The sequence below is a fragment of the Rhagoletis zephyria genome, unplaced genomic scaffold, assembly GCF_001687245.7.
Source record: "Rhagoletis zephyria isolate East Lansing unplaced genomic scaffold, Rhagoletis_zephyria_1.1 Rzeph_scaffold_06016, whole genome shotgun sequence".
In the NCBI taxonomy this organism is placed as follows: Eukaryota; Metazoa; Arthropoda; class Insecta; order Diptera; family Tephritidae; genus Rhagoletis; species Rhagoletis zephyria.
This window is the reverse complement of record NW_016163099.1, coordinates 1-15,737: the sequence shown is the minus strand read 5'-3', so window position 1 is coordinate 15,737 and position 15,737 is coordinate 1. Positions and strand designations below refer to the sequence as shown.

General features: G+C 34.8%; 1 protein-coding gene across 1 annotated transcript in view; it reads left to right on the top strand.

Annotated features, from left to right (window-relative positions):
• MESR3 (misexpression suppressor of ras 3) overlaps positions 1-15,516 on the top strand; it is a 37,624-nt gene extending 22,108 nt beyond the window's left edge. Inside the window, exon 2 of the mRNA XM_017628536.1 lies at positions 11,212-15,516. Coding sequence (XP_017484025.1) covers positions 11,212-12,066 — 855 coding nt within the window. The 3' untranslated portion in view covers positions 12,067-15,516. The remainder of the gene's footprint in view (positions 1-11,211) is intronic.
• The last annotated feature ends 221 nt before the right edge of the window (positions 15,517-15,737 follow it).

Below are 15,737 nucleotides of genomic sequence, written 5' to 3'. Positions count from 1 at the left end.
ACGTTTCCATGTTAAATGCGCAAAAGTGTATGAAGTCAGAAAGTTTTTCTTGCCACTGCGCCCTACACATGTGGGATTTGACGAAAATTGTGGCTATCAGCAAATCATAAAGCTTTTTTTTTGTAGCCGACAAACGACAATAGCGCGCAACAAAAATAAAGCCACTAACAACTGTCGGCAACAATGTGGAACGCATGGCAAGCCGGGAAACAAGAAATTAATTTGACTGTCGTCGGGAAAAGTGTCACTGCCACGGTCGAAGGGCACAAAAGCAAACTGTCCGCGACAGGCAGGACAACTGACGTTAGTATGTATGTACGTGCTGACGAGAGCGGACAGACGAACCATGGAAGCGTGTTTGTCACAATTTGCTGAAGCGGCAAACAGAGACCAACAACCGGACCAGCGAGCAGCCAAGCTAAGTGATAGTGGGGTGGCAGGAAAGTGTCCCCAAGTGGGTAGAAAATATTCGTGCTGCATGAAAAATGGGAACGCTGGTCATTGGAATGCAAAATGTGGAGTAACTGGAGCTAGCCATGAATTGGTTGCAGTTCTGCTTGGGAAAACGGGCCTCTATGGTTGAGCGCAAATGGTTTGCACAGCTGACGTTTTTCAGCTGTCCTGCCTGCCGTCGAATGTTGCATCGATGCAATCTCGGTTGCCTTTGTTTGCCTATTCTTTCGGTTACATTTCACTGACCTTGGCTACTAAGCAACAAAAACATACAATAACCAAACGAATAGAATATAAGTATATAAACACTTGGCGGCATGGCCATTGGCTTTCCACTCTCTAGCGATCCTATGTACAGTGGCTATCTGTGTGGTTTCCCATTATTAACTTTTATTACTGCCATCACCAGACGAAAAAATCGGGCAGTTGTTGCTAATACAAAAGCAAAAACAAAAGCTGGTTATCATTTGTTGCAATTTAGCCAACCAACAAAGTAGACACACCGGATATCTATTTATGCAGCATAGAGTAGGGAATATATATATGTACAAACTTAAATATGTATGTGTGCCTATGCCATGCCGGCGTTCACCGTAAATTGCTTTGAAAAATGAACCTTTCTGCAAAAAAATTTGAAAAATTTACCAAAATGTTCTTGACACATGAACGGCTGTGAACCAGTGTTGGCTTTTTTGGTACAATTGTACTTTTTTGATACAATCTCGTTTACAATATAATTTTTAGTACAATTTTGTGATGAATACTACAAATACATATATAGCTCTGAAAATTTACTGCGGGATTTTTTTTTTATACCCGAGTGCACTTGTGCACAATTAAATTGATCGGGCTACAAAATTGCCTACTCAAAATATATATTTCTAGGAAATCGAATTGAAAAGCTCGAAAGTTTTGTGTTGATTTCTTTAAAGTTTCGCAAAGATTGAAGCTTGGATTTATACAAGTTTTGTTAAAGTATAAACTGCATTTTTATAAACAAATAACTAAAATTAATTAATTTCAAGATAAATGGGGCCAATCTTGTTGTAAAGTTTTGATAAGCACTTGAAATACTATTAAAATGTCAGCTTTTAGTATTGAATTCAAAGAAGATGTCTCTTTTATCCATTCATACTAACTTAAAGAAAAATCTGTTTGTTAAGATGTGTACCTTAAAATATGTGTATACACATTTATGTGGAAAGTGTAAAATATTTAAATGTACCTACATAAAATTTCCCATGAATACCATCAAATTATTGGTCTTGAAAGGAATGTATGTATGCATGTACTAAGAAAATATATGAGCAAATTAAAAAATCTATACAATTTACAGTCGAAAAGTACAGTTTTTGTATAGATTTCGTACTGAAGAAACAATTTCATTTCCCAACACTGCTGTGACATGACTGCTCTTCCCAGTGTCTGTGGGGATCGTGGTGAGTTTGGTGTGACAAATGGTCAGTCTGATGGCACGTAACATTTTCGCTGTCAAAGCAGTTGACAGTTGATGTGGCGAAAAGCTTTAGCACGGCATCGACGCTTAAATAGGCGAAAAGGCGCTAAGAGTAATCTGAATTAAATTCAAAATAAGTAAAACTTTTCAACATTAAAACACTAGATGAAAGAGTGGGAAAAGTATACATAGAAAAATACCCACTTTATTGTATTTAACTAGCAGACCCGGCAGATAATTTTCTGGCTATAAATTAATTACTTGCTAAACAACAGAACGTAATATTTAAATTTGGTTTGAATCTTAGGACACACAAGTCAATGAGGGCACGTTGTGTTACCATAGAAAGTTACCGATCCATTTAGATTTTGAAAATCTTACAAAAAACACTTCGTTGGCACTGTGAAATTTGTCTGATCGTGTCCCATGCTGTACCCTGTATAGCCAACACTTCGCTTGATATACTGTTACATTACAGTGGTCGGGCAGTCCAAAAGGTTCTTCCAGACTGTGTTTTTTTGAGACACGCCCTTCCACTCCAACTAAAGGTTATTAGGCCTGGTTTGCAGTACCAATCCTGTCGAATTGGTATCAAAACTTTGGATTTTTATCCAACGTGAGTTAGCGGATATAATAGTCGGTACCCTATAAGCATTTAGGAACAGAAATGTCACAGAATTCTGAGATCAATCCTCATTTTGAACTAAAAAAGATTCAGAAAAAATAGCGTATTTCCCTTTTTAGAAGTGCCTCTGTCGGCCAATCAGCAGAGGTGGTTTCTAATAATAATAATAGATTGGCGCTTACACATATGTTAGTGTTTGGCCGAGCTTCTCCTCCAACTTGTGGCGTGCGCCTTGATGTTGTCACACAAAGCGGAGGGACAGTTTTACGCCGACTCCGAACGGCGATTGTATTTTTATGAGAGGTGGTTTCTACTTGGACTAATTTTTAATGGAGCCAACTGACTATTTCAACATTGCGATGACCTAGGCAGTAGGCAATTGTCTGACTCTGCATTACTTTTCAACTAACTTAAAGCTGCCGGTAGGGACCAATATAAGCCCAAGTTAGGAGTCATAATGGGGTTGAAATATGACGCTTTTCTGAGCCTTAAAAACAAATACTTTGACTTCGATGTGAACTTTGTTACTTTCGCTGAACTCACAATTTATGAGTCTGGTTGACTCCTTCTTCTTATTTGGGGCTGTAACCACTGAAACGATTTGGGCCGATTTCAACAAAGTACGCCGGTCGTTCCTCTTCTGTGCCAACCGACGCCAATCGGAAAAGCCAACTAAACACTTTCAGAGATGGAGCGTTGGAGTCCATTCGAACAACATGACCAAGCTTGCTCTTTAAGTCTTACTGCAGCAATAATGGCCACCTCTCGAGCAATTAGGTTAAGCGGAAATTAATATGTACAAGATCGCGTATAGAGCGCTTTTGGTAGTGGGAACAATGGGCGCCGCTTATATGTACACAATTGTGCGCTACCATATTAAGACTCTATAGAGAATAACTGAACGTCAGGGCTTCTACTTTCCGATGTGTTGGCAATCTTATGCAGCCTACTGTCAAGAATTACTCCTAAGTAGTAGGCTTTTTTGAAAATTAGGTGAAGTGTTTACCTTTCTTTTTAATAGGTCACGAGCAAGGTATCTAAAAGATTGCTAGTTTGAAAAGGCACTCATCATTTTCGGTTACTTTACTCAGTCACTAAAAGCCGCATGTCATTCGATGGGCAGTATTGGAGAATAACATTTAATTTTTTCGAGGTCATTACACTCCGAATTCCCATAAAATATACGTATGCTGCAAAAAGTAGAAAAAATAAAAGCCAACCTTTTACGGTTCATTTTTCAAGCGCGTCATCATCAATATCTTTATCCTTGCCGCCCAATGCAAGTAAATGCCAATTATTTATTAATACAAAGTAAAGCGAGCGATTAAATACGCGCACATTTAGCCTTGAGTTCAGTTTTCTTATTTCGACGAAAAATGTCTAGAAGTAGTGCGCACCCTGGCTGCAGAAAAGGATGTGGGTGGTGTTTTTATGCTGTTGTGACGCGTGGGTGGCTCAGTCGTAGGGCCAAATAGCTGAGCGGTATGAGCGGATGGTCGTAAATGACGGTAGACATAACTGCCAATCGTACAAATATATGTAAAATATATACATACATACATACATACCTTGCTATGCCAGATGATTTCACTTCATTTATTTATGAAGTCAGCGGCGCATTGAAATGATTTTGCAAACCAACGAATTTTATACACCATTGCGCACAATTCGCCCAACATTGTTTGTTCTTTACACTTTTTACACTTTTTTAATTTTAAGCTAAACCTCCATAGATACATATACTATACATACGGTGACCATCCGTTCTGTTTTTTGCAGGACCGTACTGTTTTTCAAAGGTCGGTCCTGCGTAGTTTTTCAGACCTAAAAAACCTGAAAATGTACTGATTTTTTCCAAGTGTCCTGCATTTGTCCCGCATTTTATTCGTTATTTTAAAATTATCGGACAATGGATGGATTTTTTCAAAAAAGTGTTTTTTGGTACTTTTCGTAGCTTTTTTCAATATCTCATGAACAAATCTCAGTACATTTTGAGCCAAAGATAATGAAAATCGGATTAGAAATGTAGATGCCATGAAGCGCAATCTGCACAAATTATATATTTTTGTAAAGGGCACATAAATACCTTTGTAACTCGTCGTTTACGTCGATTCATGACGTCGATTTTTGACAAATAACTTTGAAAAGTATCAAAAAACAAAAAAAGGGTATTGTTTTCGTTTTGAACGACTCAAAATTTGCCTATAAAATAATCTTTTAAAGATTTTCACTTTTCGTGTAAGCTATTGTAATTATAATATGTTTTACTATACTTTTATAAATATTCATGTAAAAATAGATAGAAGAAAAGGTGATTCGTTTTTAAAGTTTAAAATGTATTAAGAATTTAGAATCATAAATACTCTTTTGATATTTTTGTACTACGTAAATATATGTAGGCGTATTTTTGAAAAATTGTCCTTCATTTTGAATCTATATTTATGGTCACCGTAACTATGCATATTTACTCATTTTTTATTATTTCACTTTTTTGCCATTTTCTGTGCAAAGTTTTATCGATAAACTTTACAACAAGTTGCTATGCGCCCCACAAAAATTTGGGACGATTAAGGGAGCTGCAGCGTTTGGCGTTCGTTTTATTGTTGCGCCGTTTTTGTTGTTATTGGTATTGCGCTATAAATGTGATTACTTCTAACACTCGGGTGCACTACAGAGTTACAGAGTTGGAGTTGCACAGCTTTGTGGCTACACTTCAATGCACAAAATTTCCTAAGTAAATACTCGAACACTCGAATGTCGGCGTTTAGAGACTATTTGCTGTAGCGGGTGGCCGAGGGGCGAGCGTAGATAACTGCAAATGTTTTTGCCCAGCTTTGCTGGAGTGGCATTGAAACATGCGCGCACACTTCATCGATTTGTTGATTTAATTAATTTGGGTTAATTTGCTTTTGCGGCCAATTGCTGGCGGTGCATGGAAACACGCGGAGTTGGTGGTAATATTAGCGGGCGAATAATTTCGAATTTGGCATTTAAGTAAATAAAGGAGGCTTGCGTGCAATTTTGGATTGTCATTGCGGTTCACTGATTGGCGGTTACAGCAATAATAATTGGTATAGTAATTGGGCGCTGATTGTATACAAAAGTGTCGAAAGGATGCAAAATTTTCAAAACAATTTTGGAAAATGCATATAAATGGAGTTGTAAACGAAAACCAAGTCCAAATCAAAACAAATCCATTGTGTCAGTGTGTATTTTGGAAAATTTATTTTTCTATAGCAAAAAGATGTCTAACTGCGCACAGTGATATTTTTGTTCCCAATTCGTGGCCACAATCCAAAAATAAAGTGGCGATTTTGGGGTTTTATTCTCTTTGCTTGGCTAAAATGATATTTCAGCTATCGAAGTATGTCCATGACAGATCTTGACCTTCTCTGCATCTGTTTCTATGACCAGTGTGAAAGTGTTAGTTGACGCAGCGCTCTGAAAAGTAAAAATGTAAATGCTAAAGTTTAAAAGAACGCCAAAAGCTACAGGGGCGATCGATTTTAATATTGTAAATAGGATTTTCATCTATATAAGGTTTAATTTAAAATGTTTTAATATGTTCAACTGATTAGTATTTAATGAAATATTCAAGTGAATTTTTTAATAAAAACAGTTAAAAGAAAATGTCATAAGTAATTTTCTCCAGGTTTCACCAATACAAAATGTATGATAAACGTAAACATGATTATATTATAACTCAAAAGCAATTTTATTTAAGAAGTTTAAAAACAAAGTGAAAACAAAAACAAAATATAACTACATTTTACGTAAATTTAATAAATATTTTCCAAATTCAACACATTTCTTTTAATTTGAGGCGCCATATTGGATTGGCCATTTTGTTTTTAGTTATTTTTATCAGCGACTCCAATAACTCATATATAATATATACCTAAGCCATTCTTATTATTATTTTTAACAAAATTATTGCGTTTTAGATTTTAAGCGCCATATTGGATCGGCCATTTTGGTTTCTTTTATTTTGACTTCAGATTCAAATTCAGCGACCTCAAAGCCCCTGAAAAGCTGAATTCATGTGAATATAAAGTGTTTTTTTAATTATGGGCACAAAATGGTTATCAAATATCACTGTGCTGCGGGTATATTGAATTGTCAATGTTCGCAGTTAGATACGTATTAAATATTATAGTTTCTGGCTTTGTTTTTGCTCTGCGTTTCGTAGCAACATTCATGCGGAAAAATGTCCATTACCCGCTACACGGCGTATACGTAACCTAGACAGTGAATTTGAATTTCGTTCGTTTGTACTTTCACTGTGCTTTCTACTTATGTGTGTGTGTGTACATAGAGACATATAGACATATAGACCTGCACTTATCTATTAATAGAAATCACTCATACGCCAAGTATGTCATTTTCATCAACAGTTAATCATTTTTTTTTGTTTTTATTGCTAGTTGGCATTGAACTTGTGTTCAGATTGGAATACGCGATATACGCATATCATAACATGGATATATGCAAGGGCGCAGCTATTCCTGGGCAATGGGGGCCAGACATTCCATGAAGAATTTCATTGAACCGAACGAGTATTTCTGTACATAAAACTGAAAGTGTTTTTGGCTTATGAAACTTAACAAAACAATCTGAAAAAACTCGCTGCGTCTTCACGGAAGTAGGGAAGATTTTGAGTTTGAAAAAAAAACCACTCAAGTTTAGCAACAAATCAGTAACACAGTCAACAAATACAATTTTTTTTTAAACTGAATGACAATGATATAGTTTTGGAAACCAACCTTCCACTTATTTGCATCAAATTTTCGAAGTCTTTATTCTGCATTTTTAGAAAACTTTAGGGTTTGTAGTTTTATAGCCCATACAATTTTGCATAACAAAAAAGCATTCGCGTTGATTTTTAATATTTTTTTGCCGCCGGCCTTTTTTTTTGATATAACAAGTGCAAATTATAAAACTGGCGTTGATTTTTGTATTTTTTTGCGAACGGTATTGCGCATTTTATTCCAAAGTAAATTCATGCCGTCTGCAAAAAAATATTTAGCCACCTCAATCTTGCACTTTATTATGCAAAAATTTTATGGGCATACCCAACAATTTTTTAAAAATTCAGATTAAAAACGTTGAATTTTTTTTTTGAATTTTTCTATGCGTTTTATAAAGTTTGAAACTTTAGTTCTGGTACGTTTTGGTTTTGAATGGTGCCCTTTAAAACGATGGGGAAGGATGGGTTGTGGTGGGTCGAAGTGCAGGTCCCTTTTCTCAAATTTCAAAGCTCGGAACAGTGCTGGACAATGACTTTGGTCGGCGAAAATTATCTGCACATCCTTTTGTATTCAAAAAAAAAAAAAAAAAAANATATCTTATTGATGAAAATTGCTTCCAGTTTTGATTGGAGTGAGTTTAGTTGGAAGGTATTGGCCCAATGTGCCCCATACAAAATATAAAATAGCAGTAAATAAATATTTTTATAGAGCAATCAACTGAAATTACATAAGAATTATGTAGAGCATAGAAAACAAATACGAACACCGTAGCTGAAAAAAATTAAAATTTTATTATCCAAACAACTTTTGTTATACATACACATACTAGGTACTTTTATTTATTTCCAGTGTGCAAATTTTCTGCATATTTATTCATTTGTCAATGTGATGAAATAAAGTTTGAAATTCTGTGCTTTTGCAAGAAGGAAAAATATATCTGGAAATAAGTTAAAAAACAAAGAAGGATTTGTGTTTCAGAAGAGCCCAATGCAGATTCCCAGTAATTTAATGATATGTATTATCCAATGTTTCAAACAAAAGCTCGTATATATGTATGCCCAAGGGGCTAATGCTTATGAACGTACATATATACATTCTATCAATGAAATATATATTTCAGAAAATATAGTCATATTATTAATTTTCACAGTGTTAAAAATAGTGGGTTGTGGTTTAAAGTTCACTAAACATTTATTTGAGCTTTTAAAGTTTACGACATATGTATAACAATACGACCCTGACGACACCGCTGTGAATACCCCAACTGTTTATCATAACTATACGACACCCACATATTGACAAGTTTTACTATTTATTTTATTATTTTTTAAATTGTATTGTAATTTTTTTTATAAAAATATGGTTATTTCTTTTCAATCCTTGTGCAATATTTACAAAAATCAACAAACTTTATAAAAAATTTGGAATTTATTTTTGGTATGCAGTTTTGTAGTTCATTTAATTTTAGTATTAAAAAGTGCCAGTATGAAGTAGCTGGAACTTACCGTTAATTTTTGGCATTTTTCTCAAAGATGCTAAAAAGTTTTACTTAAGCGAATTTCCTTAGACGGCTCTTAGCTACATTGTTATACTGAAATTCAAAGCCAAAAATGATAAATTTTGAGTTGATACCTTTTTGAAAAACCTGTGCGATATGTGAGTAAAATTTACAAAAAAAAAATCAGCTCGAGCAAAATTTTAAATTCGTTTCTTTTAATCGAAATTGTAATGTCCACGTACATACAAACTCTTTTCTTTCTCCAAGTAAGTGCTTAGATTAAGTCAATTTCCCTTTATTCATATTCATCCCACCACAAATCCTTAAAATGTTCCCTGGGATTAATATGTAAACGAGCACATTTTCTAAATTTTAAGGTTTCCTTTTCAAAATGTGTGCGGAAATTGTATTTTACAAGAAATTGTGTGCAAATATTTTGGGTGCACTCATGCAAGTGACATCGAAGCTAAGCAAAAGGGAAACAAATTTACACATCCAAGTTTCATTTCTCGGTAAAGGGAGGAAGAAGGCCTTGCAAGCGATATCAGACAATTTAGAGCAGAAATGGAAAAATAAAAATTTTACAATGCGAACTTTCAGCTTTGCAATGCAGCTTATGGATTACACAATTAATTGAAAAGTATGCAATTTTCGACGTGCAAGACGTGCAATTTCAGTAGGGGACGTAACACTTTGGGTACAAACGACTATAAATACTATGCAGTCTAGGATTTTATACAAAAAAAAAAATTATTTTTCGTAATTTTTCAATTGAATTGTTTATTAAATATTATTTTTTATATCCATAAGGCTTACTTAGCTTTAATTTGTCTGCTGATTTACATATTACTTGGTGTTGAGTTTGCATCACAACTGCGTCTATTTATAGGCATTTGTTTGTAGGTGATTTTAATTTTTTTTCGTTCGATTCCAATCAAAAGTTATACAAACATAGAAGTTCAATGTGCAATATGTACATTTGTATATACATAGGTAACTACTACGTAAGTGGTTCATAACTATTGAATTTTTTAGAGCGGAAATTGATTGCACAATTTTCAGCTCAACGCGCTCACCATGCAACATGAAAAAAATAAATAAATTAATAAAAATAAAAAAAAACTCTTATTTTGCCTTGCTTTAGTTGTTTAAATCTCAGAATAATACATAAATACAGAATACATAAGTTATATCAGTGGCAATATTTATGTGGGCTTTCTATATCTTAATATAAGCATTTGTAAGATGACTTCTAAAACGTATTTTTGCCGGATTTAATCCCTTGACAAATTTAGAAAATAAGCTATTTTACATCCAAGTACAAAATAACAAATATTTTAATACAAAAAGCTAAATTTTTGCTTTTATAGCGAAAATGTATTCGTCAAACTGTCAAATGGCCGGCAATAGATGGCAAGATATAAGCTATGATATAGTATATTGCTCTTGAAGAGCAATGAGTGGTCTCCATTGGCTATTTATATTCTAAAATATGTTCCAAGATATAAATTTTATCCTCTGCAGACGGGCAGTAAGGGGGGATCCCCTGCTAATTACAAGTTACAGACTATAAATATCAAAAGGCATAGAAGGCTGATACGGTCATTGGAGTTAGTTATGAAAGTGCAATTAAGGATCGTAATATGGTTCACAATTCAACTTAGCTTATTTAGAAATAGAACCATAAGTGTTCGTATTAATACAAGTAATTTTTAGGCCGAAAATACAACCGACTTCAATGCCCATATAAAAATTTAGGAGTACCGTTAATTTCGTCATGATCCAATGATTGGAACTAAACCAAATTACTGTTCCACCCCTAAGGTACCACCTTTCCCATGAAAAACGAATTGTCGAAAACGGTTCGCGTGGTCTAAAGTTATCCGGTAGCAACATATATGCAAAAATATTCCGATGAATTGATAACCTCCCTCTTTTTTTGAAGTCGGTAAAAAACGAGAGAGTTCATGAGTGCCTGCTGCACTGAAGACCGCCAAAAGTTCAAACACTTTGTAATGGGGAAATAATTCTGTTCTAGTCCAGACTAGGTCAGCACGGTGTCAGAGATATATGTAGCACCATGCTTTCAATTTCATCCTCACTATGGTAACTGCGGCAGAAGTCATTGACCGGCAGGCTCATTCTACTAGCATACCCTCGCGTTAAGCTATGGCCGAATAATGTTCTGATCATTTGCCAAAATAGACGCAGACCAGATTTCTCTGGTCGTCGGACAAGTGGGCTCTGTATTTGCTTTCTAGAAGAAGTGACGTCTTATTTAGCTATAAGGATAATACATACAATTTCAATGTATTAAAATTTCTACAAAAACTTCGATTGATTTAAATAAACTCAATCTGTTTTTTTTTTTCAATTACCATTTAGCTTTAATATAATAATGCTCATATTCTTCTTCTTTGCTCCTTTCCAGCTCCCCCACATGCAACGTCGTCGCTTAGGCTCCGTTGGCGATTCGGCGCCACCATCCGAATCCTCGGAGGGCACTAACTCTTCCGAGCAGAATGAGCTGATGATTAATCCCGATTGGTCGGCGGCGCATTCACACACCTCGTCGGTACACACAAACACGCGCACCGCCACATCGACCACCAATACAGTTAACAATCACAGTAATTCGTATTTTATTGGCTCCGACGTGGATGCCGACACTCTGAGCATCGATACTACGAGCAATTCAAATCTCTCCGAATATGAACGCGGTCAAGTGGAGAGTTTCTTCGGCGGTCTGGGCACTGAAATTTTCGTATGCTCCTCTCTGGCCAACCTCTACGAAGGCACCGGCAAGGAGGGCGATTGGCGTCTCGTCTTCACCGGCATACCAGTCGTGCTGCATGATCGCGGCAGTGCTCGCGCACGCTCCATACCACGCGTCACACTTGTGCTGGCCGAGCGGGGCTCCTCCTTTGCACTCTGGTCGGATCGCATCGATAATCTGTCAAATTATCGGGTCGCCGGTCCATCCTTTCACACGATGTGCCTGTCACAGAACCACCAACAGCTAATCGGATTTAGTTTCGATTCAACCGATTCGGCAAGAGAGCTGCACCATCACATAGACAAACTGGTGAGTAATCCGGAGAATATAGCGCTCTCGTTGCCGGGCAAGAAGAAGCAGAAACAGAAGCGCGTGAAGCCAGCTCCGTTGCCGCCCAAATCGCAAATTTCGCAGCCATGTCAATTCCAGCACGTGACGAGTGTTACGAAGGACGACACCGATCGGTACTATAGCATGCAAGCGTTTGCGCCGTCGGTGAAGCATCGCTAAAGGCGGTGGGAGAGGGAAGTATGATGTAGTTGTAGGGGGGTGAAGGGTGCAATGTAGTAGCCATAATTATATACGTCTAAAATGTACGCGTAAGCTGTTTAGTAGATTTTTTAAGCGAAATGTAACGACGTCAATTCGTCAACTTAGTCATTAAGTTACATTTAAATAATCGACATTTTTTATTACTAAATATGAGCCAGCTGGGCCTAAATCGGCACGCGGTTTAGAGGAAGAATATTGCCGGAAAAATTGACATGACAAAAATTAAAAACAGGGACCAAAAAACCCTCATATTGAGTCATTATTTTTGTTTAGAATAAATTTGATTGTTATTTTGTGAATATAAGTGAATAACATGAATGCTCTTTTATTTGGATTCTTATTTTTTCGATAATTTTCAATATGTAGTTATGATAAAATTTAATATTTTTCATCGGCCATCCTTTATAATCTATTCTTATGACCGTTTTGAATCCCCTATAATCTAACAAATGAATTTTTGCCGAAAAAATAAAATTCCAAGTTTCAAGGCTAAATTATATATATATATTTTTTAAAGAACATAACCCTTACGGTCCTGAATGAAATCGATTAAATGTGCATAGGTAAATATGTAAGTACATAAGTAGCTAAACTGAATAAATTATTTGTATCGTTTGTAAATACGAACATTTATTTCTATGCGCCTGCAAGCCAGAAAATTTGTTAAAATAAAAGAAGAAAAAATTATATATTTACATGCACGTGTAGGTATGTATGTATGTACATTAGACCGTACCACCTGACAACCTTGTAACAAACAAAGTTCATCATACATCCCTGAGTCCAAAGTATTTTTTCAAGGTAATTTGGATAAGACAAAATTCGACCAAACTAGGCGAAAAAAAATTTGGCTATACAACTTTTTTTTTTTGTTTAAATAGGAATAATCGGAATACTTTCTTAGCAAAAGTTTAATGATTTTAGGTAAGCTTTAATTTACCGCCTCTTTAAGGGGGTAAGAAGTGAGATCTGGTGGGTAGGCACTAGAACGGGGTCCTTGAGGCCAATGAACTTTGGAATAAAACAATTTTTCTCATTGAGGCAAGAACATCGATATATCATACTTGAAAATCCGACTGTAAATGCCGAAGATATAACGGAAAAGATAAAAGAAGCTTTCGAAGTTGCCTTGCAAAAATACTTTAGACTCTGGGCTGTACGGCGAGCTTTTACTCCTGGTACGGTCTAGTGTGTATATTACATAAGTACATGAGTACAGTTTTATATATGTACATATATGCTTGTATGTTACGTGGACTTTGTATGTTGCATATGCATATTTATCTGTGATATAGACAAAAATCCATTTTATATGTACATACAAAGAAACTAAAAAATTATATAACTAGAATTGAATTTGTTTTTAATGATTTCTTGCTATTCGAAAGTTTACACGCAGATAAATATATACATATGTAATTGTAGAAGTAGAACAGAATGGAGTGTCGAAGAAAATTGAAGAAGTTATTTAATTAAAGTTGGTAAATAAGTGTAAATTATGCATAAGTATGGGCAGATTAATGTCCAACATTACATTATTAGCCATAGGCCATAAATATAATTTAATTATTTTAGTTATCGAAAAGTAATATAAATATTGTAAAAATTATAATGTATATCGAAGTTGAAAAATTTATGAATTTCAGTAGGTTGAAGAAGAAACGACGGCTTGGCCTTGCATTGTCCAACTCAACGGAGTGAAATCGAAAATGGTAATTGTTTTGGTGCAAACCCGAGCTTTTTCTAAAAGATGGAATTTTTTCTTTTGCCCGTTCACGTTGAAGATTATCTGTGCATGTATGTACATACATAGTACATTAAAACCACGCACCGTAAATTTAAAGCTTTTCTAACTGGCTAAGTATTCTTATTTGACTTAGTTGGGAAGTGCCTCAGATCAGACTATCCAAAAAATCCGACAGCCAGCTGCGATAGCGAATATGTCGCAGCGAGTCAGTGAAAACCAGTGCTCAAACCCATCTTTCCAACTTGTAGCCATCGGCGTAGAAATGAGGTATCCAGCTGGACGTATCAAATTCTCAAGAGGTCCCAGGAGGGAATTCTACTATTTAAGGTCCAGTGAAATTTCAATTTCAGGTAGTATAACAACACTATTTAGGACGAAGAAAGACGCATAAATTAGTATAGCGATTCAACTTTCAAAAGCTCTCAACAAAGCGTTGCTTAAACGATTCCTCAATGGTTGAAATTGTAAGCAAAAGTTGTTTCTGCAATTTAAAATCAAAAATACATTGAGGTTGTTCACACCTGCCTAGTCATGTGGTAATAATAATTTTTAACCGGATAACCTGATAACGTGGCAAGTGTGAACACCCTCATTGTGCAACAGTTTCGAAGTTGAGTATGATTTCTTCATGTCTTTTAAACATTTGGCCTACATCCATTTGATTTTTTCGGACTTGTGCGCTCAGCTTTTTTCTGTATTTTTTTCTCGATTCTCGGTGCTTTAGTTTTCGGAATATATGCGGATTTTTTAGGGCTCTTCGCGTGTTTTCGTTTCGTGAAGTCGAATGTCTAATTTTAAAGGCAACATTTTCCCTATTGTTTTTGCCTTAAAAAAAAAAAATAAAAAAAAATTAAAATAAAACAACTAAACTAATTGAATACACACACATGAATATACATACATACATATATACATATGTATTTATATCGAATAATCTTAACTAAGTTATTTGACCTCGAAAATGAAACACATAAAAACAACAAAACATCAAATATAACTATTTAGTACAATAAGAAATTTAATTGCGATTTTATTACATTCGTGCAAAAAATGCAAATCAAAAGATAACACAAATTGCATACAAATGATGAATGGCCGAGTGCATGCGAACTTGTAAAAAGTGTGTATGACAAAGCGATGACAAAAAAAAAAAACCCAATTGACATTGTCGGCGCATTGTCGTAATTGTTAATTTAAAGTTTCAATTACATTACATTTATCTAGAGAATCAATAGGGTCATTGAGGCCATCCAATGTCTATTTGAACTTGAAATACATATATTTAAATGGACATAAAATCGGAGTAAACCAAAACTGGTTACACGTGCAATAGTCTATAGATACTAGGTACTATAGTTATGTAAGAGTATTTACCTTTCTATTGAACTTTTTTTATCAAAATATCTTATTTATTGTCTAAGTAATTATTTTCGTGAAATAAAAAAAAATAAATAAATGCAAACAATTAAATAACTGGGCAAGAACGCTCGTTGCATGCGAAAGACATCAAGTACATGCATACATACATACATATTTATATATATACATATAGGAAAAATACCTGTAAGTACATAAGTATGTATGTAAAATATAGTTAAGAATAATATTATGTTAAACATAAATACAAACCCTTAATAATAAAATATGTATTTCCAAGTCGCAAACCGAATGTTTTATTAAAAAAAAAAATATCGATAACAATAAAAAGTTTAGTATAAGAATCCGTAAATCATATTTATAAGTGACTTTTTGTTTATTTATTTTTATTTTATTTTATGATTTCATTTTATTTTAATGGCAGTGCAGAAAAAAATTCTCCCTTCAGACGATGTTTTTCTATAACAAAATTATTCGCCATATACTACGAGAATAAAGGTAATAA